The sequence below is a fragment of the Lichenostomus cassidix genome, chromosome Z (assembly GCF_008360975.1).
Source record: "Lichenostomus cassidix isolate B80296 chromosome Z, HeHo_3.0, whole genome shotgun sequence".
Classification (NCBI taxonomy): Eukaryota; Metazoa; Chordata; class Aves; order Passeriformes; family Meliphagidae; genus Lichenostomus; species Lichenostomus cassidix.
The window spans coordinates 73,902,782-73,927,701 of NC_139511.1; the positions used below are offsets into that span (position 1 = coordinate 73,902,782).

Here is a 24,920-nt window from a genome sequence, read left to right on the forward strand (position 1 = left end):
GTTAAGGAATGAGACATTGCATGCATGCAGTTACCAGGTGGCAACACAGCCAGATGCAGCCACACCCCTCCTCGGAGGGCTGGCAGATTTGCTGGAGTTCTTTAGAAACTACCTAACACCAGTTATTCCTCAGCCAGGAAGAACACTCTCTCCAAAACCCAATACTGATTTCCCAAATGTTACAGTTCTTACAGTGATTTATTTTTAAAATAAACTAACAAACAGAATACCAAGCCCTTTTTTCTTTTTGTGTTATATTTATTACTCTTTTTGGAGGCACAATGGAAATTCCAGCTTCTGTTCATTTTCTTTTCCCTTGCAGAACAGCAGGGTACAGGTTAATAGCCATCAATCTACAATCAATACATACTTCAGAAGGTCTCTGATTACATTTTCACATTTCCTGATAATAAAAGAGGCACATGTGCCACACAGTGTCAGTAGCTGAAGTAAGTTTAAGCAATACTTGCTTAAAAAGCTGCACTGACTGCTATTTTAAGGCAGACTGACTGCTATTTTAAGGCAGGTTTGGTGAAAGTTTGACAGGCAATTTCCTCAGGAAATGTAAAATAATTTTGCCTACAGAAATACATTGATTGAAAAGGGGCTTTTAGAAAATACTTCATCAGTGTGAAATTATATTGATGCTGCACTTCCTTTAGTTAGAAAGACATCCATGAATCTTTTTGTTCATAATTCTGACTTCCCAGCTGATCCTTTACCTTGCAGGAAAGGCACACAGGGATGCTCTGCTGTCACAGGAGGCAGGTTTCTCAGGGAATCAGCAGTTCAGGCCAGGCTACAGTGCCCAGGATGCCTCAGGCTGTGTTCTCAATGAGCACAGCAATGCCCTGCCCGCCGCCGATGCACGCCGACCCAACCGCGTACTTCCCGCCACGGCGCCTGAAACAGCAACAGGGAAGAGCAGTTACCTGCATGAAACCAGCAGCTCTTGTCCTGACCTTATGAAAAGAAACTAGCTATCAATTGGGTGTTACTAAATGTTTTAGAATGTGTATGTTCTTTTTCTAGAAAAGTATCACGAACTCTCAAATGATGTTGAAATATTTCTGAACAACTTTAGAGCCCATCTGGTTCCACCCCCTGCCATGGGCACAGACATCTTCCACTAGACCCCACTTGAACACTTCTAGAGTAGTTTTTAAACTGCCTGAACATGGCTGAGGTAGTTTTTAAAAGCTAAGTTTCCTACAGCCACACCCCAAGAAACAGCTTTCTGCGAGGCGCAAATGATCTGAGACTTCATTGGCTGAACACTAAGATAGTGAAGCAAGTACAACCAAAAGTCAGAATTGCTGAAAATGGACTAAAAGAGAAAGAAGATGATGACAAATTCATTTAAAGCATTCCCTTCCAGCAGCTAAAAGCAACTGGAGAGGGACTTGGGACAAGGCATGGAAGGACAGGACAAGGAGGAATGGCTTCCCAGTGCCAGAGGACCGGGTTAGATGGGATATTAGGGATAATCATTCCCTGTGAGGGTGGTGAGGCCCTGGCACAGGGTGCCCAGAGAAGCTGTGGCTGCCCCTGGATCCCTGGCAGTGTCCAAGGCCAGGCTGGACAGGGCTTGGAGCAGCCTGGGATAGTGGAAGCTGTCCCTGCCCATGGCAGGGGTAGAATGAGATGAGCTTTAAAGGTCCTTTCCAACCCAGAACCTTCTAGGACTCAATGACTCTGTGAAATGCACCATGTTAAGAAGAGAGCAGACTGTGCTCAAAGGCCATTTAAAAAAAAAAGAAACCTTCTCACAAACTCCTGTGGGCTTGGATCAGACCTAGGTGAAGCAAAGAATTCTGTAATGACAACAGGATGGAATATGAGGCAAGTACAGGACCTGCTCTGCAGCACAGAGGTGGCAAACCTGTGGCCCATTCCAGCCAGGAGAGTTTCAAGCTGACCGACTGACAGAGTTTAGTGACATGGTGTTTGTGCTCCCAATGTCTGCAGGCATAAATCCACCAGCACTGCCCCCACTGAGAGCAGCTCCTGTCCGTGTGCATACCTTAGCTCATGCACCAGGTGAGCTGTGATCCGTGACCCCGAGGCCCCCAGAGGGTGGCCCATGGCAATGGCACCTCCGTTGACGTTGGTCTTCTCAGGGTCAAGGCCCAACACTTTTTCCACAGCCAGATATTGAGGTGCAAATGCCTCATTTACCTAAAGCACCAGAGGAAAGACAAAATTTTTACTCCAGCTTTCAGCACACAAGATTAAGTGAGGTGAACTGCTCCTCCAGGTCCTTTTGAGAAAAATATTACACACTGTATTTATAAAAGCATGCTCCATCAACATGCATCTGTCAATCCATCCCAACTAAATTCAAATACTAAGCAAGTATGAGGTATATTTTATAAAGAAAGGTACAGTATGTTCTGGGGCAGTGTGCCCATGAAGAGCCTGCTGTCCTCACAGAAAAAGGCCCTGTTTGCAAGTGGAGAAGTATGACTAATTAAAAACATGAGCAGTCCAGCCAACGAAGTAAAACGTCATGTCACATGAGGGTATTTTTGTTCCATGGAATGCAATCACGCCATTTCCAGTTTCCACGTGCCTGAGATTTTTGTAGTGACTGTGCAGCAGAACCTGGATGGACAGAGGTCAGGGAGGCCCCTGACAAGCAGGAACACCTACACAGTATGAGAGGAATCTTTCTGCTGAAAAGATCATGAATAAAACCACTGTTCCTGTAAAACCTTCTCACCTCTACCAAATCCATATCCTTCAGGGTCAGTCCTGCTTTCTTCAAAACCTCTGTAATTGCAGGTACAGGACCTGTTTGGAAATCATATTCACAGTTAGTTGAATAAAAAAATGAATAAACAAAGTCTTAGAAACTTCTTTTACAAACAATAAATTTGTAAAGCCTCATGGGATCCCCTCCCATGAGCCTCTACATAGCCACACATTCTGGATATGCCATTCACCTGCTTTATTCGGTGGTAAGAGAACTCCTAAATCTTAAAACTACCTGGTCTCCTTGTCAACATACAGTCAGGGAAAGCTAAGAGTGTCACTCCTGTTGCACACAGAGCTTTCAAGTCAAGAGAAGTGATAGTCCCCAAACAAATAAAACAACTTCACAAGAGTTTTTGAGGCATTCTCCTCCCCAGTACTCTTGGTTCCATTTATTCTCTCCTCACAATTTGCAGCCTTCAGGTAAACAATAAAGTTAAGTAAAAGGCTGTGCTAGAGTTTGCTGGTCATGTGCTTAGTTATGGGTGCTCTTGTTTTGGTGTTCTCAATATATCAAAAAACATTCTACTAAAAAGCCTAACATTTAATTAGTTTATTCCAAACTATTAAATGCTCCCTCAGACCTAAGTCTCAGACAACTGAAGAAAGAAGGATTTTGTTGTTTAGACTGTTAAGAGTTTGGCAACAAAACAGTCCTCCGGAAGAAAGCTGCCTTCTATAACCTACTCAGTATAATCCACTAAGGGAAATTAAACCCAAACACAAATACCTAAGGAAAGACACAGTCAAAGAGAATTCCAAAGGGTTAATTAGGTACATGCTTGTAGGAGAAAGATATTGAGATGTTAGGTGGTGGCTGATCATTGAATTCCGAAACATGAACAATCCTAAATGTTACCACACTGTCAAAACATGGCGTTGAAAACACACAGCTCAAAGAATAAAAACATAAGTAAATTGTCGAAGAGACAGAAAAATTAAAAGAAGAAAAGGCCCAGTTCAGAGCTCAGTGGAGTATCAGGGAGCCCCAGGCAGCTTAACACTAGACTCTAACTGCATCTCATTAGGGAAGGATTTTAGTATGCCTGTTACACATGAGAGTAACGGGAGGGTCTATGTGGATAATACAAAAACTCCTAATGACAGCCAAGTAAACATTTTCCCCCCTCTTTTTTTAAATAATTAATTCTCTCACAGAACACTGTGAGACAGACTCTCGATCAGTATGTGAAAGGGCAGTGGCTCAGACTGAGCTCCTGTTTGTCAGATCTGCTGCTGTCATGTCAATGAATCTCATCTGGTCTCTTTAAGCTGCTGGAGACAAGCTGTGGTGTGAAGGAATTGGGATACTAACTGCTCCTCCATGTGATTTATGAAGTTTTTAAACAAGCTGGAAGAGTTGCCTGATCTAGAGAGAATGGGCTGGTTTAGGAAGCACAATGCCAGCATGAAGTCTAGCGAAAGAAACTCTCTCTCCACGTTTGCTCTGAAGGTTGTGTCAGTCAGACAGTCTGACCAGGAAAACAAATCTGACAATGCTTCATTTGCATTTCTACTGACACACAGAACCAGCCAACAACAGCTCCTCTGAACAAAACGACAGAGGAAAAGCAATGCTGGGATACAATGCTGTCTGCACACTAAAGTGAAGGGAAAAATCCTGGCATGTCTGGATTGGCTTCGAGGGATCGTTTGCACTAAGAAACGCTTGATGAGGAAACAGAAAATAGGGGACTAAAACAACCAAGAAAGTATTTGGTTTTTCAAGTAATACCTAAGCAGATGTGAATCCTGGGATCCAAATAGCCTGAACAAGTGAGTAACTGCTTAAAGGTGTTCACACAGCCACCACTCCATCAGCAATAAGTGAGGAAGGCAACTCAACAGTTACACATTTTATAACGGGATTTAGAGCTTACAGGAAACTAAAGTGAAGTTTAGGAGAAAATGGCTTCAAAAAACCATTGAGAGAGTGTTTGGTTTCTTGACTAAAAAAGAGAGTAAAAAAGTGAAGGAAAAAAGAGCCTGAGGGACTATGCTCATGTTATTACTATGGATCAGACAATGCACACACCCTTCCAGCCCAGCTGAGGAGCAAATCTGTCCCTCTGCATGACAGGTGTGGACTGACACAGTGGAATGCTCAGGACACACAAACACTTTCAGAGACACTAGCCTGAGCACACTGCAGCCTCCTTTTCTTTCCTTTAGCATGCCCAAGATAAGAATATTTTCATGCTGCTTGATGCTATAAAATGATATGCTTCATTGCAACTTACCAATGCCCATGATGGAAGGGTCACAGCCAGCTGAGTGATAAGCTACTACTCTTGCCAGAGGAGTAAGACTGTGCTTTTTAAGTGCTGATTCACTGGCAATGATGACTGCACCAGCTCCATCACACACACCCTTGCAGTAAAAGAGAGAACACAAAAGAAATTTAAAAATCCTCACATCCTTTAAACTAAATGCTCAAAAAAGGTTTGAGTCAAAGACACTATAATTAACATCTAACAATGTTTATTCAAAACAACAGAAGGCAATCTTTCACTATTCTGAGGACAGGGGAAGAAAGTTAAATATAGATAAATGTTTCATGAATTCCAGTGTCTTAGAAAAGTAAAGTAAGTCTCCTCTGCATTGGAAACACGATTTTTGCAGACTTGCAAGAACGCTATTAATAATGGATAATGTATGTGCTATTAATTATAAAAGATACTTTATAGACACCCACACTTACTGTAGCTAGAATCTATTTTAGGCAGGAATTCAGACTGTATGATCACAGCGCTCCATCTGGCCCAAAGAACTTTAATCTATTAATTAAGATAATGACTGTAAGACGAGCAGTCCATAATGACATGCTGCTAAGCACTGAGCTCTACTCTGCACAAAAGCAAAATGTGGTTTGGAGGAGAGAGGACAGTAGCTGTGGTACAAAGATGAGCAGCAGCAGTATGCCCGCTAATAAAATGTAGGTTTGTAAAGCAAATGTTCAGTAACTGCTGCTCCCCAAAGAATGCAGAGTGGCTGAGCCTACAGAGCCACTGCAGCCACCAACTGCACAACTCAGGAATGGTGAAGAAGCACCAATGCCTCACTGCAAGATCAGTGACAATCCACAGAATCAAATTTTAGGACTCAGGAGCTGACTGAAAGATCCCCTGGCATCTCAGGGCTTGAAGAGTCAGCCATGGGCATTTAGCTGTGGAATCAGAAGTCAGGAGACAACACTGACAGCCAACTCAGTGAGACATGAAAACAGTGGCAATAAATTTGGAGAACCACAGAGGGGACAACCTGCCCAACTCCAGGGTCTGATGTACTCACTGAAGCATTCCCAGCCGTGACTGTTCCATCCTTTTTAAAGACACAGGGGAGTTTTGCCAGCTGTTCCATAGTAGTCTGGGGTTTTGGGTGCTCATCCTTTTGCATGCTTTCTTTACCCTTTTTTGTCTTCACTTCAATTGGTGCCATCTCAGCGTTAAAGTAGCCAGCATCATTAGCTGCAACCGCAAAAAGGAAAATAAAAGGACTTGACAAAAACATCAAAATGATTGGTCAGCACAACAATTGACCAACAATCATACTTTCATGTGCACACAACACTTTTCCCCTATTTTAACCAGAAGTTCAGAGTCAGAAGTTTTCATGCTTTATTTTGCTCAAATAAATTATTTAAATAAACAAAATATTGTTGGTTTCTTAGTTTGGTTTTTTTTTTAAGAAACTGGGCAAAAACTATACAAGTACAATCTCAAACTTCTTAAAAGAAAGTCTCAAATATTGAAATTTTATTTCAGGTTTAAACAATCAAACTTTTGGGGGTTTGTTTTTTTGTTGGTTTTTTTTAATTTGTAAACCACTGGGTTTGTTTTCATTACATATTCTCCTTTACTGCTGCTTTATGTTATAGCTCAGTCCCTTCTCAGATGGCCAAGATGTAAATCTCACTCAGAGAGGAATGTGGAGAAAACCTCTTGAGCCACATTGTTTCTGTTGATAAGACACTGTATATCAATCAAAATCCTATTCAAGGTGCTCCTCCAAAGGCTCTCACTGTCAAGCCAGGATCTCTGAATGGGATTCAGCTGCCTAAACAACCTGAGACAATTCAAGACATTGAAGGTTATCTAAGATGCCCAAAAAAAGCATCTGGCCGTATCACCTACTATTACATTAGACAGAGACATGAAATTGTCATATCTGATGTTGTTTAGCTACCTCTGGGCTTCTCAATAAATTCCTCAAAACTTTTTTCTTTCCTGATTACACACAGGGCTCTCTCTGTACTGTGGGATAAGACGAACTGGTCCTACAGGCAGAAATAAAAACAGCAAGGTAAAATCTTAGAAAACAAGACAGAAGCACAGTTTCTAGCAAAGACTCCAGGAACAGCAGGAGTTAGGTAACAAGATCAGCATGAAAGGTAATAAAGAAAAATTACCAAAAGCACTTCTACACCCACTGGAAAAAAATACAAAATCTTCCTTCAAAAGTGCAGCTGTTAAAATGCACCATCATTAGAATCTAAAACCATGCTTAGATCTTTCCTTTGTATGTTCACCTTTGGCTTGCAATGTATGTTGAGTCCCAGAATAACCACTGCACATTCTACTGGTTTTTGGCCTGAACTTCACAGTAACTGAATTACAGAAACCCAGAATGCTTTGGGTTGGAAAGGACATTAAAGTCCATCTTGTTCCAAATGCCTGTCATGAGCAGGGACACCTTCCACTATCCCAGGCTGCTCCAAGCCCCAATTTCCAGCCTGGCCTTGGACACTGCCAGGGATCCAGGGGCAGCCACAGCTTCTCTGGGCACCCTGTGCCAGGGCCTCACCACCCTCACAGACAGCAATTCCTTCCCAAGATCCCATCTCTCCCTGCCCTCTGGCACTGGGAAGCCATTCCCTGTGTCCTGTCCCTCCATGCCTTGTCCCTAGTCCCTCTGCAGCTCTCCTGCAGCCCCTTTAGGCCCTGGCAGGAGCTCTGAGCTCTCCCTGGAGCTTCTCCTGTCCAGCTGAACACCCCCAGCTCTCCCAGCCTGGCTCCAGAGCAGAGTTGCTCCAGCCCTGGCAGCATCTCCATGCCTCCTCTGGCCTGGCTGCAGCAGCTCCACATCCTTCTTATGTTGGGGGCCCCAGAGCTAAACGTCTCTGAATTATGGCCTTGGCCATGAAAACCACACAGAGAACAGTTTAGAACACATTTCCTAAACAAATACCCCCTCTTCAGATTCCATGTGCTCTGACTGCTCAAGCATTCAAGAACAACATTTGATTAGCAAAAGAAAGAAAAAGGATTTAGATGAATTACAGCACATGCTGGCACACAAGAAGGATGTGGGTCACTGTGGAAGACTGCTCTGCCGTGCAGTGGAAAGAAAGGAGGGCAGTCAGGCATGCCTGGGACAATGCTGCATCCCACCAAAGGGGCACCAACAAAAGACATTCACCAACATGAATCCTGCTCAGGCAGGAGGTGACCCGTGACTGGCCAATGCTGTTTGCTGCCTCAACAGCTATGGAATGTCCCTGAGGAAGGCAGTGGAAAGGAGCTCCTACTTCACCTGCTGAGGGGTACAACACCTGACTCAGTGTACCTTCAAGTGGTTCTTCAACCCAAGAGTGGGTTATTTGTACCATGGGGCCAACAAAATCATTAATTACCAGTGTGCAAAGAGAAGGACAAATTACACCACGAGCCAGAGAAAACCTGAGAACACTTTGAATCAACGTTAAAAACCTACTAGATTTGAAACTAGTGTCACAAAAACACTTCCATTCCTCGATTTACTCACCAGCTTTGCACCTCTGCTGCGTTTTGAGTGCGTATCGGTCACAGTCCTCTCGGGAGATGCTGTATTTTGCTGCCAGGTTTTCAGCTGTCAATGCCATAGGTATTTTAACATGTGTATCTGTTAGGGCTTCCCATAGAGTGTCTTCCAGCTGCATGGAACATTAGAAGAAAAAAAATTAGAAAGTACAGCAATATTGCATTTATTACTGACAGCTTCTGACTGTTCAGCAGCCTCCTGGAAACTAGAGGCTCTTTGTAAAATTAAATCAGGTTAGCTGCAGATAATTTATTGATTTATTAGAACAAACATACTGAAAAGCAATGTGCAAGTTCTTGTGTGCTATTCTTGTTAATCTCCATTGTGCTCTAGCATGATTCCTTCCTCTCTTCTCAAGAGACTTGGGAAAAGCCCTAAAAAAAGATTTTTAGTATTTCAGCATATTTCACTTCTGTATGAATTATTTATTAGAGCCTGTGAGCAAACACACTTGTCTGGTTGCCAATAAAGAAATGGGAAGCACTGTGAGAAGGCACAGCAGCCTATTGATTCTTTAGCTCTTTCTCTACCATCAGGTAAAATCCCCTTACTAGAGCCAAAGGTTTCTATGGGTGTAACATCTCAGGGGAGAAAATACCCAAGTCTACCTTCACTCAACCTGAAAAAGGCAAGCCCAGTCAGTTCTGGTGGGTTTGTTATCTGTCAACAGTAAAGTTCTGCAAAATAAACCATTAATTCACCTGTCACTGTGTAATCTTTATGATAAGAACCCAGTAGCACCTACTTGGTGTATCAGCAACTTTGTGAAGGTGCTGCTGTAGGACCTGAGGCTTAGGCACAGTGCCACACAAGAACACAACCAAGCACACATCATATTCACCATCTTCAATGCAAACACAGTGTGGGGAAAAGACCCAAAGGGCTGACACGCTGAAATACCCTAATTTTCTATTTTGATGTCAGTTATGACTGAGTAAATGGTGGCACAATATCAATTTATGCCACTGTACGTTTCCCAAAGTGTTCATTTAGGATTTATCTTCAGAAGAAAACATAAAGATAACTTATCTGTCAATGAATTTGACCTCAAGTTTCCACTTTTGAAATTGAGAGATGCTTACAGCTTGGAGGTATACATGTTCTTTACCATTCTATCTACCTACTGCCAGCATTACTAGCTTTGCCCAAACTGTGTGTGCCTCTATTTCACAGCCTCTGACAAGTTTTTGTACATAGTACTTGCATGGGATGTACCAGTGAACTAAATTTTGTGCCTAGGAGTTTATTGATATGTTTAACATGGAACAGGAACTCAAATATGGTTGTGAAAAAGCTGGAAAACTGGCACGCTTAGCCAAATTGCCTGAACCTCTGTTTTGATTCTGTCTGAACACTAGGTAAATGCTTTAAACTACTAAGTCTGGATCTAATCTCCAATAACTTCATTTGCAAGGATTTAGTGCCTACAACCCTGATAGTAAATATTGTTTGTTCAGAGAATAAAAGATGTACCAGACCTTGAGTTCTGCTCCTAATCTGGTTCCAAACCGAACCTTCCGAACTGCGTAAGGAGCCTGGCTCATGCTTTCAGCTCCGCCACACAGAACAACTTCTGAGTCATTCAGGCATATTTCCTGTTAACACAGAAATACAAAAGAGATCTAAGGTTTAGAGATCTAAGTTTGCTGTTTGAGTAAGGAAAGAACAACTGTTTTAGAAAAAGAGAACGTAACCTACAAAGCAACAAACTCAGAATGAATCCAAACTTAAGTCATGTGTTTGTATTTATGAAGGGTTTAGCCTTCTGTTAAGGCTGGGGTCTGTCTCCTTCATGTCCTTTTTTCTTCCTTTCAGCAAAGAATGATTATACCCATGAGTGAAGAAGAGAATATGAGTGTGCACACATGACAGAGCAGAGAAACAAAGACATTAGGCATCTGCATGCTTGTGTGGTTAGGTTCACAAATGGTTGAGCTTGGCGGTTTTGAGCTCCCACTCTTCTCAAAAGGAACACAAACTTCAAAGACCTTATGACTCGAAAAAAATGGGACATAATTTTAGAAGACAATAACTAGGTAGCTGCCAAAATAAGTACCCAAAACACACTAATTCATCAATGGCAAAGCACACAAAACCTAAAAGCCCTAATTCTTAAATGCACCATCAGAGCATTCAAAAATAGTGCTTCTTTAAAATGATTCACTGAGTTGGACTGTTGAGGTTATTTATGAACTAGAACAAAAGAAAATTAAATCACCCCAGGGAAACTGCGGCTACCCCTGGGTCCCTGGAAGTGTCCAAAGCCAGACTGAACAGGGCTTGGAGTAACCTGGGATAGCAGAAGGTGTCTCTGCCATGGCAGGGTGTGGAACCAAGGGTGACCTCTGATGTGCCTTCCAACCCAAACAGTTCCATGATTCTATGATCTTGATACAGATTTGAGATTACTAGTTAATAACATGTGTGTAGCAATATGTGGTGAGATACTTCCTGTAGTTACTAAAAACTTGGTGAACATCTAAGCAGCACTGGCTGCATTGATGAAATGCCCTCTTTGAGAAGGACCTCACCACTACACTTTTAATAAAAGTGGTCACATTCTCCTACCAGATTTTTTCAGTGTGGACAAGTGTGTGTATGTCCTTTGCAAAAAGCAATAGGAAGAACAGTCAGGTGGATATCACTGCAAACATGTAACCTCAAATCAACATTTTTCACATTTTTTCCTCTAGAGAATCAGACCTAAGATAGTTCCTTAGCCAAGGCAAACAAAAAAAATCCCACAAAACCAACAATCTGCTTGCTCAAGTATTCATAAAAGCAATGTATGAGCAAATGAAATAAATATCCCTGTACTCCTACTCAATGATTTTGGCCAACTCCTCGAACAGAAGTTGGTTCTCCTCTATTTTAAAAGAAATTACCTAATCCGAGGGGTTTGGATCTTTGAACAAAAGCACACTTACAAAACACAGGCTGCTGCTTACACAGCTAGCCAGGTGAGAATATAAACAATGATTAAGAGATTAAAGACTTCTGGAGTCCAGTAATTCCAGTCCATACCAACAGAATAATGGGATACAGCTATTACAGAGCTGAGCTCTGTTTCACCAGCTAACACTTGTTGCATTCCTCACATTAAACTCAAAATCACTACAATACTGATTTTAGAAACCAACCACACAATGTGGCACTGTGGCAGCTGAACTCCTGCAAAAGACTGTGCTGGACAATACAGGTGTCTATCAGCAGTAGCTAGAAATTCATGTTAAGCTTCATCCCAAACACAAAGGACATGCTTCCACATGTTAACAGCCTGATAAAAGTTACAGCTAGCAGAGAAATACAGTTGAGTACCTGGCAGCCATTGGCAATGGACTGGAAGCCAGAGCCACAGAGCCTGTTGACGGTGAGGGCTGGGACAGAGATGGGAACTCCCACACGCAAACCAACGTGTCTTGCAATGTAAATCGCATCTGAGGAGCTCTGCAAGAAGAACAAGCAAGAGGCTTTGTTACACTCCCATTGATTTGGAAAGCAAAAAGGTCTTGATGAAAAGTCTGAATGGTGTAATTGCAACGCTGAGAGAAAACAGTGTATGTTCAGCAGAAATCCTACCACTCACAAGAAGCACTTCATAAAAGACATGATCCTACAGGATCTGCAAATGTCACTGTCTTAACATCCATTTTAAAGAACACTGATTTTTGTGTTAAGTCAGCAACTTAATAAGTCTTACATTTTCCCTTATCCCTTATTTTCAAAACAGTACACACAGAGCAGGCTGATACAAGGACAGATCCTGGTTGGCAAGCTGCAATCATTTTAAGATAAATTAATATTGCTCAGACTAACAGGGAGACCCAAAACCAGAGAGAATGCTCATGCTTTTGGAGAACATGCCCTAAGCTAAAACGTATTATAAAGACAAAGTTCTGTGCACAGTGCTACAATACCAATGCAAGTTCAGAAAAAAAATTAATCAAGCCACTTCTGCTGAAGAAGGAGAGTTTGAAATTGTCATATATTCATAGTTAATTAAACTTAATCAAACAATATCAGTAAACTAGAATTAAAAAAAAAAAGATACTGGGATGTGGAAGTATGATGCAAAGCAAAAGAAATGTACTTTCAAAATTAAAAGAAACTTCATCAGGAGATTGCCATTTTTCAATGTGAAAGCATTACAAGAGATCTGAATGCAGCAATTCTTTCCTAGGCCACAAACTGCTCTTACCAAAATAAAAATGCTGAATAAAAGCTGAGATGGTAGTTGTAGGAGACAGAGCAATTTAAAGCTACTCTTTTGGCTGAAAATCCAAAGAAGGAATACTGCCCATTTCTTCACTCATTGCCTCAGTTACTTGTTTCTTCTGCATCCTTTAAACACGTAGTGCAAAATAGAAGTCCCTACCCTTAATAATCAGAATATAAAGCAAAAAAAAAAACGCTAGAAATGTTCTTTGCTGACTTGCCTAAAACAAAGACCCTTGTCAAGAAATGTGGGTAACTGCAGTTTTGCAATGCATGCAACAGCATCTTCCTCACAAGCTCTTTGGAAAAGACAGGGTTGTCTAAATGTCTCTGCCAATCAAAGTGTGTATCCTTCCAGCACAAAGGAAACTCAGATTCATTCAAAAAACATTCTACAGAAAACACAAGTGAAATGGACTCAAATAGGTTACAGTCTTGATGCAGGAAGGGATTTATACAACCCAGTGAAAAACCACTGATCACTCAGTTACATAGCTCTAGCCATTAAAACAGGGGAAATGTACCTGGGGTTAGCAAATAACCAGTTCCTTGACATATATTTTTAGGAGGTCAGCTCATCCTCATCTAAACTACCTCTGGCACTAAAAAAGCAAGCTAAGCCTTGTTCCCAATAGTACCACAAATCACACAGGACACATCCCTCAAACACAAACAGGAAACACTACACTGCAAATTGCTACTCACCCCTTTCACTTCCACCCCTTTGGCTGCCAACCAGAGGCAGCTACCTACAGGGCCACATTGAGGGTGCCTGAAATAGCCCCCAGGGAGCAGATTTTCCAGGCTACCAACCTGCATGACGTTGCCCACAACGACGCTGTCGATGATCTCGGGAGGGACCTTGCCCGCGGCCAGCGCGGCTCGAGCAGCATGTTCAGTCAGGTCAGTGGCTGAAAAATCCTTCAGCAATCCCCCGTAAGTCCCAAAGGGAGTGCGCTTGGCTGCAACGATGAACACACCTGCAACAGGGGCAGAAATCATCCATGTGTCCAGGACCTCACACACAGGAGATCACCCAGTCAGCCTCTGGTGGATAACATCCTAAATTCCCACAAAACCTTCTAAGTATAGGCAATTTGAACACAGGAAGTGGGAGATAAAAAATGGACAGTGCTTTAGACGGGGATGGCATGAAAAACTAACAGTGAGAAGGAAAAGTGGGGAAGATTCCAGAAATACCCCCCTTTCCACCGTCAGGTTTGACAAAAAGGTAAGGTTGGATACAAATGTGGACTTGGAGGAAGCTGCCACATACATCAAATATTAGTGCTAGCACACTGAAAGTATGCCAGTAACATCCAGGAAATCCTGTAGTAGACACCTGTGAAAAAATCAGATGAGGAACAGTGCTTTTAACAAAGAGGCCATTCCATCATCCAGAAGTATCAGCAGATTTTGGTTTATATTCTGAAACAGTTTTCACAAAAAAAACCCCAACAAACAACAAAGCAAAACAAAACCCCTACTTTTTATATGCATTTCAGCTTTGATTTCTTTAGCTTAAGAGGAAAAAATTCCCTGATCAAAAACTTCATGCTCCTGCCAGAATTACATAAGTAATCTAAACTGTTTCAGCATGAATCTTCTAGTTTCTGAGAAGAAAATCAAGTTCTCACTAGGTAGGAGACCATGTGCAAGCACATATGTACCAATGCACGGGCCAGGAGTAGTCAATACAAATTCCAGCTCCGGAGAAGATATCTCTGAACCAAACCAAACATTTCCTGGCTGCCTGTCACAGTGGCTTTCTGCTCCCACGTGTGGAAAAACAAGCAGGAGGCAGGCTGTGAACTTTCCCCCAGTTGAACAATATTGCTCACGCCCCCCGTTTCCAGAGCTGCCATCAAACACCCAGCTATTTTAAGTAAGACTGCAGAGACATATACAGATGTAATCACGTAGGCAAATGAAAATTCCTGTTCTCAAAGCTGCTCATGAATGCTGGGTTCAGGTCATCTGATCCATGCTACTTGGCTGTTTTCTCAGAGAGGGTGCTCCTCCATCTCTCATTTATTTGGATCCAAGGTTGCATGACTGCTAGAAAAGGACTTCCCAGACAGGTCAAGGTTCCCCACTGACAAAGACTTGAACACAGTGTAGGGATCTAAAATGTGCAGAGAGAATGCTCAGAATCATATAACAGAATGGTTTGGGTTAGAAGAGATTTTGAGGATCGTCTTGTTCCAACCCCCTGCCATGGGCAGGGACACTTTCCACTATCCCAGGGTGTTCCAAGCCCTGTCCAGCCTGGCCTTGGACACTGTCAGGGATCCAGGGGCAGCCACAGCTTCTCTTGGACACCTGTGCCAGGTCTTCACCTCCTGGCAAAGAATTTGTTCCCAATATCCAATCTAAACCTGCCCTGCTCAGTATATCTTTCCTGCAGCAAAACAGGCCTTGACATTCACATTCTTCAGCACTCCTCCTGCTCACTGATTCTCTGCCTCCTCCAAATTGTCCCAACATGAACTGATTACAGAGCTTTGCAGCAGACCAGCTTGTGGACCTGACCAAGCTAAGAACTCTTTCTCCTCTCTTTTGGCCAGATTGTCAGTTACCCACATTATTTGCTCACTCACACCCACCGTGGTATTGCCTCATGAACAGTCCAGGGGCGAGGATGGAACTTTGCCCTTCAACATTTCTTTCACAACAACACCTCTCTCTCTCTCTTTTTCATGGAGGCTGCTCACTGCTGCCCACTTCCCAACAGCACCGTGGGGCCAATAAACCAGGGCAGGTCACACAGTGGAGGCTGCTGAACACTAACCAGAGTCAGCAGAAAATGCAGGGCTCATTTTCACTTGGATCAGTTCCGTGCCTGAGTTCACCTTCTGGCTGCTCCATAAAACAGTAACTCAGGACTAAGAGAGAAGATTGGACTGAACCAGCGAGAGAAGATGAAGCAGCACAATCTGTGTTATGCTGAATTAAACTGAACACAGACACTCCCTAAGGGTACATAGCCCCAGAGCCTGACAAATTTTGACTGACTAGAGAGGCATCTCCAAATGCTTCTCCTTCCACCTAATTTCAGGAGGGGCAACAAGGGGTGGCTGAAGTCCTGAGTGAAAAAGGACTCTTTTCCTTTGACAGCTCTTCCTAAATTTCCATTAATTAGTTCTGCCTTACATTATCATAGCAAGATTCCAGAGTCTCTGCAATTTTCCAAGATGAGAAACACTACCTAAGAGCAGAATAGTACCAAATACACAGAGATCTGAAAATTTTTGGACTAGAAAGCAAAGGTCACTCTGAAGCCTTACCAAACACTGTATCTAAGATATCTTTTAAACTGTTTTTTTCAACCACTTGCTGACAAGCAGGGAACTGAAACACTAATCTGCCAAGATACCTAAAATGCGCTTCGTATGAAAATAATTCTTCATCAGATCCTGTTTTGGAAGTCTAGAAAACATTCAGTAACATTAAAAAGGAAATTAAAAAGCAAAAACAGTGTATGAAAGCATTCTGGACTGAGATGAGAGAAAATGCTGCAGTGGGCACAGAAAATTAAGATCAAGCAAGCATGGACAAGGTGCTCTCTGTCCTATCAAGCTCAGCAGAGCCATCAGAATTAACACAATGCTGAGTACACCAGCTTTAGCACTGCAACCTCACACCATCACTGACATGTATGTTATTATTTAGGTACAGTCTGTCAAGTAGCAAAGCTCTGTTAAATAGATAACAGCCCTATTGCAATAAATTTTGATTGTTTTCACACAAGAGCACATCTTAAAGGGTGTATTTACCTCATTTTTAAGAGGCACAAAATTTAAACCACATAGGCGATAAATTAGTTCTTTCCATCGAGCACTTTCAGGAGCTGCTGGGACTTTTAAAAGAGTTTTTCCTGCACTGTCAGTGCTAACACAGGCAGGGCCTGAATATGACAACAAAAATTTCCAGTCACGGTCATTTCAGGTGTCACTTACAGTCACTGCATGTAAACAGAGAATCATAAAATTATGGAATCATTCAGGCTGGAAAAGGCTTCTAAGACCATCGTGTCCAACCATTCCCCAGCTCTGCCAAGGCCACTGCCCCATGTCCCCAAGTGCCACACCCACGTGGCTGTTAAATCCCTGCAGGGATGGGGACTCCAGCACTGCCCTGGGCAGCTGTGCTTTCACGAAACAACCTGTCAACCTGGACAGCCCTTTCCATGAAGGAATCGTTCCTAACTCAAATTCAAATCCCCGGTTATGTGACAGGCACACACCCTTTGCTGTACCTTTGTGTGTAGCACAACTGACTCCAGCACTGCAGGGAGCCACACACCGAATTACAGCAGAAAGCAGCTGTAATAAACAGAGGCTGTCACTGACACCAGCCACCCCTGCCCACCTCCGGGAACTGCCCCGCTCTGACTCCCCATTCCCACCCTCTGCACCCCACTCCCACCCTCTGACCCCACGCAGCGCGTTGTTTTTTGGAAGTTCCTAATTACTGCCAGTGTGGCCGTGCGAGGCCGTGGGACGGCGGGGAGGCGAATCCCCCCGGGAGGCACAGGGACGGCTCTGGGGGCTCCGCTCGGTAAATCCTGAGGGTCCCACGAGCTGCCCCGGGTTAGGGGCCCTCACAGCCGTGACTGCCCGCCCTCAGGGTGCCCTCGGAGCCCCTCAGGGTGCCCCCGGAGCCCCTCAGGGCGCCAGGAACCCGCGGGAGTTGGGGATCCTCACCCCTCAGCAGCGCCATGCCCGCTCCGCTCCGCTCCCCGCCCGGCCGACTGCCGCGCCCGCCCGCCCCGCACATTCGCCACGCTGGGGCGGAGGGGGCGGACGGGCACGGCCGGGAGGCAGATAATTTAAATTTATTAATATGCTCGTTTAATTTTTAAATTTCATTTTTAAATTTCATTTAATTTAAATGCGGGTTTTTTTTATTTTTAAATTTTGCTTCTGCTTGGTTGGATTTTTCTCGGTGCGGTTTTGGCGAATCGGCGGCAGGGAGGGCGGGGGGGTAGGCGGTGATCGCTGAGGGGAGGTCGCTAGCCTCACAGGTAATTACAGCGTGTTACAGTTAATTACAGATAATCACGGATTCATTTCCGTTGGAGAGGACCTCCGAGATCATCGTGTCCAACCTGTCATCCGATCCCCACTTTGTCACCAGCCCAGAGCCCTGAGTGCCACGTCCTGGCGTTCCTTGGACACTTCCAGGAACTGGGACTCCAAACCTCCCTGGACAGTGCCTTCCAAGGACTGACCACCCTTTCCATGAGGAAATTCCTCCTGGTGTCCACCCTGACCCTCCCTTGGTGCAGCTGAAGGCTGTAAACCTCCTGAGGGGGCTTGTGGAGGTCGCAGCCCTGAATTCCTGCACAATCCACGGCTGACCCAGCGCTGCCCCCAGGGAAACCTTTGGATGGATGGAGACAGGCAGGAGCTGCCTGCAGCCCAGCGGCGTGACTCCAGAAAGGCCTTGGATACTCTCATTTTCTGACATGGCAGACACTAAAAACTAGGGGATAAATGGGCTAAAAAGCCGACCATCAGATATTGGTCACTAGAGGGAAGAACTGATCCCTCCTGGGCTGCAGTGAGCACAGATCAGTCTCGGTGATGCAATGCCATGGATGCTGCGAGCATCGAGAGGACAGATCCATGAATGGCTGGCTTGCTCTGATAATATTCAATAGTTGAAAACACAGACAAATACCCTACAATCCCAAAATGGTGTGGGTTGGAAGGGACTCTAAAGCTCATCCAGTCCCATGTATCTGCCATGAGCAGGGGACACCTTCCACTATCCCAGGCTGCTCCAAGCCCTGTCCAGCCTGGCCTTGAACATTGCCAGGGATCCAGGGGCAGCCACAGCTTCTCTGGGCACCTTGTGCCAGGGCCTCACCACCCTCACAGCCAGGAATCTGCAACCTCCAAGCTGCTCCACAAAATCCACCTTCCACAGTTCTGGTAGTTGAAATGCACCTTGAAGTATGATTTATCTGTATAATTGCTCCAGTGGAACTATCCATGCTGTCAGGCAGAAGACAGGGAAGCCAGTAAAAATATTTTGTGTACAAATTAAAATTGCCGTAAATCTTCACAGACACATTTAAAGTTCTATAAATTTTCTAGACGAAAAAAATGTTTTCCTGTGAAGACTCCCATTTTTTATTTAAAATTATCTTTCAACTGCTTTCCCGACATAATTCCAATGATTTAATAAATCTATAAATCAGTGAACGTACAACATGTTACTTTTGTCTTTTTAAAACAGCTGAGGGTTTGGCTATATTTTCTCTCTCTGCCATTGACTTCCATCATCTAAGTCTCATTTAAGGTCAAGGGAAGGGATTCTGCCCCTCTGCCCCTATGCTCAGGTGAGAGCTCACCTGCAGAGCTGCCCCAGCCCTGGGAACAACAGCACAAGGAGCTGGAGCTGCTGCAGCCAGGCCAGAGGAGCCACGGAGATGCTGCCAGGGCTGGAGCAACTCTGCTCTGGAGCCAGGCTGGGAGAGCTGGGGGTGTTCAGCTGGACAAGAGAAGTTCCAGGGAGAGCTCAGAGCTCCTGCCAGGGCCTAAAGGGGCTCCAGGAGAGCTGCAGAGGGACTGGGGACAAGGCATGGAGGGACAGGACACAGGGAATGGCTTCCCAGTGCCAGAGGACAGGGAGAGATGGGATATGGGAAGGAATTGCTGTCTGTGAGGGTGGTGAGGCCCTGGCACAGGGTGCCCAGAGCAGCTGTGGCTGCCCCTGGATCCCTGGCAGTGTCCAAGGCCAGGCTGGACAGGGCTTGGAGCAGCCTGGGACAGTGGAAGGTGTCTCTGCCACGGCAGGGGGTGGCACTGCATGACCCTTAAGGTCACCTTCCAACCCAAGCCATTCTGGGTTTCTGTAATTTAAACACATGCCCCTGGGGTGCCAGGTCTTCCCCTCTTCTCCACTCATTTACAATGGTTCTCAAGGCCGTAAGATTCCACACTCAATGAGTTTCTCATTAGTTGCCAATATTTCAGCACCTCTGAAATCAAGTTATAACTTCCAAACCTTTCTGTTTCGTCAGTGATTATCCTAATTTCTGTTTATAAAGTACTTTGAAATGTTGAAATGCAAGTTTCTATTGGATAGAAGTAAATGAAAGGGGTTATTTTTTCCATCCCCATTTTTGACCAAGAGCCACAATTTCTTCAAAAGTGTTTATTTCACAGATTGTTTTATCCCCAGCTGAATATTACAGTGACAATTACAAGCATTTTCTTATAAACAAAGGTGTAGTTTACAGATTTGTTCAAAATGGAAAAATATTTTATAAGCAGTAGTATTTCATCTACAGTATTCACTCATGTATATCATTCAACTTTGACAGCAGCTATACCTTCTGCTTGTTAAGGTAATGACACTTCACACCACAAAAAAAAATATCCCCAAAGATTTCAGTATAGTAGCACTTTTAAAATATTTTTTTTCTTCTAATTTCAAATTAATCTGAAAGTCTTTGTCCACTGGCATTCACACCTTGAAATAATTTGAATACTCATCAGGGCAGTGTGTCCTCTGGATTGTTCTACTGAACATCTACCTTGCTAGAATCTTTTTCAGAAACCAAGTAAAAATCAATTTGTAACTGTCATATATATGTGAATCAATAAAGTTTGAGGGAAAAGCTTCATGGAGGTTCATGCAATTTTTTAAAATTAGGTTCTATTTATATGCAATGATAAAATGCTAATTTTTCAGTTAATTTTCTGAAAGAACAAGTTTGCACAATTTTATTCATTTACTATTGAAAATGGAGGAAAATAACCTATTGTTTCAAGTGCAGCTTTTTCATATGTATCTTTTGCAAATCACACAAATAAGGAGTCATGTCCTGCAAAGATTTTAGTGTTTAAGTTGCAGGGTGATGAAAAGCAGCCACTGTGCCTAAAACATGCCCACATTTTGTCACTGTTTCACAACTGTGAAGAAATTCTTGTACATCCAGTGGAATAAACTGCATGAGTGAAAAATGTTTGTAATGTAGGATTGCATAAATTCAGTCTTGAGGTCTAATGTTCTTTTCTACAGTCAACTACAGCAGCTTTACCAGATAAGACAGATACCAGATTTTGTCAGCTACAAAATGCCAATAAAAGAAAAAAAAAAAAAAAGGAACTTTCTGGTGAAACGTGGACATTGTCCTGGATGCTGACATTGTAGGTCAGCCAGCATATGCCTGAACTCCTGAACTCGTGTTTGAAATGTTGGTTTTGTAATGCTAGTGATGTGGGGTTTTTGATGGTTCAATTTATTTTATTTTATTCCCAGTAATGCTTTCCTGAGATATGAGCCATCATATTTGCAAAAGTCACCAAGGGTCACTACTGTTTTGTTTCTTTTCTATGAACTTCAAAGTGTTTTTGCAAACCTCCTCAAAGTAAGATTTTAGAAGTAGGGTTTTAATCCATAGACAATTTTTTCTATGACAGAATAATAAAAAATATTCCACTGTTTTAATGCTTATTTCAGAGAAACAGTGGTTGAGCTAAACAACTAAAGGCACAGAGTGGGAAAATGCTAAACTTAATAATCAATATTTAAAAATAAAGACAGATCTGGAGAAGAGCCAGCTTTCTCTAAGCCATGCTTCATGTTCATTTTGCTTTTTAAATAAAGAAGTGTATCTGAGGAAAGAAAGGCATGCTTGAGCATAGCAATTTAACTAAATTAACATTAACATACAGATTTTAAAAACCGCTGACAGAAAAGATAACATATATTAAAGGTATTTCATACAGAGTTCTCTTCCAGATGGATCTTACTGGATAAACTACATGATCACAGATCAAGATGTTAAATCCCAGTTCCCATCTACACATACTAAGAATTTTTAAGAAAGTACATATAAATTATGATCCTGAAAGTGCCGATGAAGAGCCATTATCCCCTAGAAGACCATTAAGCACATTTTAAAATGGAGATCAGCAACAAAGTCGTTGCAGCAGAGGATTCTGCAGCAACCTGTCACTTAGTCTGAATGATAAGCACAGTTTTAATCAATGCGTTGGGAATTGTACTCAAAATAATTTACATCAGACAGAGGTAGAGACCTGAACTGCCTGAAACTGCTGACCTAAGGTGAATCCTGAGCAACAGCTCTCTGTTAAAACCACCTTACAGAAAGGCTGAATCCTGCTTTGAATTATTTATTTTTAAACCATGACGACTACTGGAGCATGGAAAGAAGGGAGAGGAGACAACTAAAAAAATTCAGAGCACTGCAAAGACATTCATTGTGAAAAGAGGTAGGTAAAAATAAATAAAGATACTGTGGATGAGCGGGTGGCAGGGCATGCTGGACATGGACAGCAGACTGGTGGCATTACCATCAGCGTACAGCAAGGGGAGATGAAGGCACTACTGAAGACACAGCAGAGGTGAGTGCTCAAGGACTGCAGTTTGGAGGTAGTCCTGACTCTATACAAGCAAAACATCTATAATTAGATGGGTGATGGTTAAGGGGGGAAAAAAATTACTTTTTAGCCTGAAGTCTGTACTTCAGCGGTAACAGCTGTTCTAAACTATAGTCTTCGCTTGAAACAAGGTATTTACCCACTGGCATAGACCAATATAATTCCGCACGGCACTCAACTGTTTTGTTTAAAATGTGCTTTTTTGGACAGTAATATACATATATAGTACATACAGGACTACTGCAGTTTGTATAGACACTGATTATATACATGATGTCTAAATAAGAACACACTCCTTGCCTAAAAAGGTAACTGCAGCAGACAGGAGTTAGTGTATCTTCAGAAACTTCACATTCTACTTTAAACCTCTGAGCAGACAGTGTACCTGGTCATAAATTTGCTGTTTGGACATATACCAGCTAAAATGAGTCAGATGGAAAGAGTGGGTTTTCCTTTGAAAGCTCTTAGTCATGATGGAACTGTGGACCATAGCAGGAGCTACAAAAGCAGGTGAGTTAAAACTGGTTTAAACAAGACTGTTGTGGAAGTGGAAAGGGCAGAATGCTGGCAGCTACACATCCTGATTGCAGTTTGGCACGTTGTGCTATGGCAGAAGCATCCCCACTCTGAGCAGCTGTGGAGCAACACTGAGCCACAGGAACCACCTCCTCCCCAGCCCAGCAGACACTGAGTACTCAGCGTGTGGTGGCAAGGACCAAGAAAAACCCATGGCTGTCTTTGTGAGCAGCTGGTCCCCTTCAACATCTGTGTGGTGAGGTCAGAGGGTTGGTTTGGTTTAGTTTTTGAGTCTAGTAAAAAAAGAAAAAATCCTGACAGAATTTGAATTGATAGCAGTTATTAATTTAAGGTTGTTGTAGACAAAGAGTTTGGGTTCACTACTAAAGAAATGGCTTATATTACTAACACACCATCTGACAGCTTTTTTCATGTTAGAACATTTCATCTCTTTTCTTTTAAAACTTTTTTTAAAATTATTTTTAAAATACTCTTCATTTATCCAAGCCCTGTATGTGCATGACCAGTACCATTTTGGATGGCTACTGATCTGAATGGAGCTTTTCCATGGACAGCTACAGCTAGGACTAAGCCAGTGAACCTAAGCAGGCCTGCATGATTAAACTGGGTCACCTTAGCATGATCTATGCATGAGATTCTGATACTGGCCATGTAAGAGGTCCAAGAACCTTGATAGCCACTGGATGAAAGTTTTTGACACTTGAAAGCACAGGGAAAGCGAACAGTAGGGATCAGGATGATCCTATACTATATGCTATATACTATACGAGAAGCAGAAGGCTTAAGGCAGTCCTTTGCATCATGGTTGTTTCACTAGGACAAAACCTTTGCTAATGTAAATTTGGTCATGTAAGAAAGCCCAACATAACAAAGTACTGCCAATTTATTTAAATTTCCATGAAGCAGATGCACTGAATGTATTTAGGAGGAGCAACAGCATTTCTCAAACATAGAATTTGTGACAAATTCTCCATCAGTAGAAACAAGCAGTGTCCTGTTACCTTTATGGTTTGATAAATACATAACCTTCTGCAATTTACTTTCTCAATTCACTATCGTGAATGCAGTTACTAGCAAGAACTGAAGGCAGAACTGCATGTTCTGCTATTCATACACACAAGACCACCTGCTACTAGACAAATGATGCATCCTTTGAGGCAGAACAAGTGTCTCAGATTTTGTTTTTGTCATAGACACCTATGAAGATCAAAATAAGCTGTCTCCCACTTCCATCTTTTTTTGTTAGTGGCTTTTGGAGATGATTATGGGCTTTGAACTATGTCAACATAAAATCAAGCAGTAAAAAATAAATCTACTTTTCAAATATCCTCATTTCTGAGCTGCAAATTAGGAAAAAAAAATCACATACAGACCAGTGTCTTTTTTAGTGTACATTTTAGCATCCATTTGTTATTGTGTACTGGTTCTTCCATAAGCCTGTTTGGTCCATATTTAAAGAGCTCCTTGAATTCCTTTCATGATTTTTTTCTTTCGTTGCTGGAGGTCTCTGGGTGTGAAAGGTGACCTTAATTCTACTTTCTTCAGACTTTATTGAGAAAATCCAAGTTGAGAGAAGCAGGGAGATGAATGGAGTCCATGGTGATGGAGGATGGGTTGAATGGGAACAGAACTGGGAACATGTGCTTGAAGTCTAACAGCAGCTGTGGCGGGTCATTCCGTTCTTCCAACTGCTTCTGTTGGGTGTGGGAGAAGAAAAATCAGTTGTTGCCTTTTTTTTGTTGTGTTTAACACCATCAAAGGTTTGAGAATGTACATAATTTTATAAATACTGCAGAAAACAGTGAAAACTATCGTGTCTACAGCAGCCTTCCTCTGAGCCAGATGTATTTTGGGGGTAGCTGAACACATGCCCTTCTTCTTCCTGTCTCCTCCTTGTGAGCATTAAAAGGTGTTTGGCTTTAATTTGTATATTTCTCCTTTAGTTGCCCATTTCTACCTCCTATCTGAGAAGTAACTCCATTTGACCAATGCTTTGTTGACTCCTGCAACCTTAATCCTCAGTTGTGTTGCTACCGAAGAGCTGAATTAGCTGAACTGGGGATTTGGGTGCTTTTTGCCCTCTGTGATTAACAGCCTGGTTATCCCTGCAGCTGTGTGTTGTAACACACACAGAGCACTGAATTCAGGACAACATGCAGCACCACACCTTTTACAAAATGCCCAAGTTAGCAG

General features: G+C 42.8%; 2 protein-coding genes across 5 annotated transcripts in view; both read right to left on the minus strand.

Moving 5' to 3' along the window:
* Positions 1–522: 522 nt before the first annotated feature.
* Positions 523–17,573, minus strand: ACAA2 (acetyl-CoA acyltransferase 2). The gene is made up of 10 exons (XM_085042081.1): positions 17,475–17,573; positions 13,582–13,748; positions 11,872–12,000; positions 10,032–10,148; positions 8,518–8,665; positions 6,046–6,221; positions 4,995–5,124; positions 2,723–2,793; positions 2,024–2,178; positions 523–903 (listed from the first exon to the last, which is right to left on the minus strand). The coding sequence occupies exons 1-10, from the start codon at positions 17,545–17,547 to the stop codon at positions 819–821; spliced, it is 1,251 nt and encodes a 416-aa protein (XP_084898207.1). The 5' UTR covers positions 17,548–17,573; the 3' UTR covers positions 523–818.
* A 2,347-nt stretch (positions 17,574–19,920) lies between these two features.
* The window catches only part of MYO5B (myosin VB), a 145,691-nt gene continuing 140,691 nt past the window's right edge, over positions 19,921–24,920 (minus strand). For all 4 annotated transcript variants that reach the window (XM_085043256.1, XM_085043253.1, XM_085043255.1 and 1 more), the window contains one exon: positions 19,921–24,421. In XM_085043256.1, the coding sequence (XP_084899382.1) occupies positions 24,269–24,421 (153 nt within the window). In that variant the 3' untranslated portion in view covers positions 19,921–24,268. The remainder of the gene's footprint in view (positions 24,422–24,920) is intronic.

Coding starts and splice junctions, on each gene's coding strand:
- ACAA2 (XM_085042081.1), bottom strand. CDS start 17,547: ATGTGCGGGGCGGGCGGGCGCGGCAGTCGGCCGGGCGGGGAGCGGAGC. Junction 13,749..17,474: donor GGGCATGGCGCTGCTGAGGG/GTGAGGATCCCC, acceptor CCCCTGTTGCAG/GTGTGTTCATCGTTGCAGCC. Junction 6,222..8,517: donor GCAGCAGAGGTGCAAAGCTG/GTGAGTAAATCG, acceptor TTGCGGTTGCAG/CTAATGATGCTGGCTACTTT.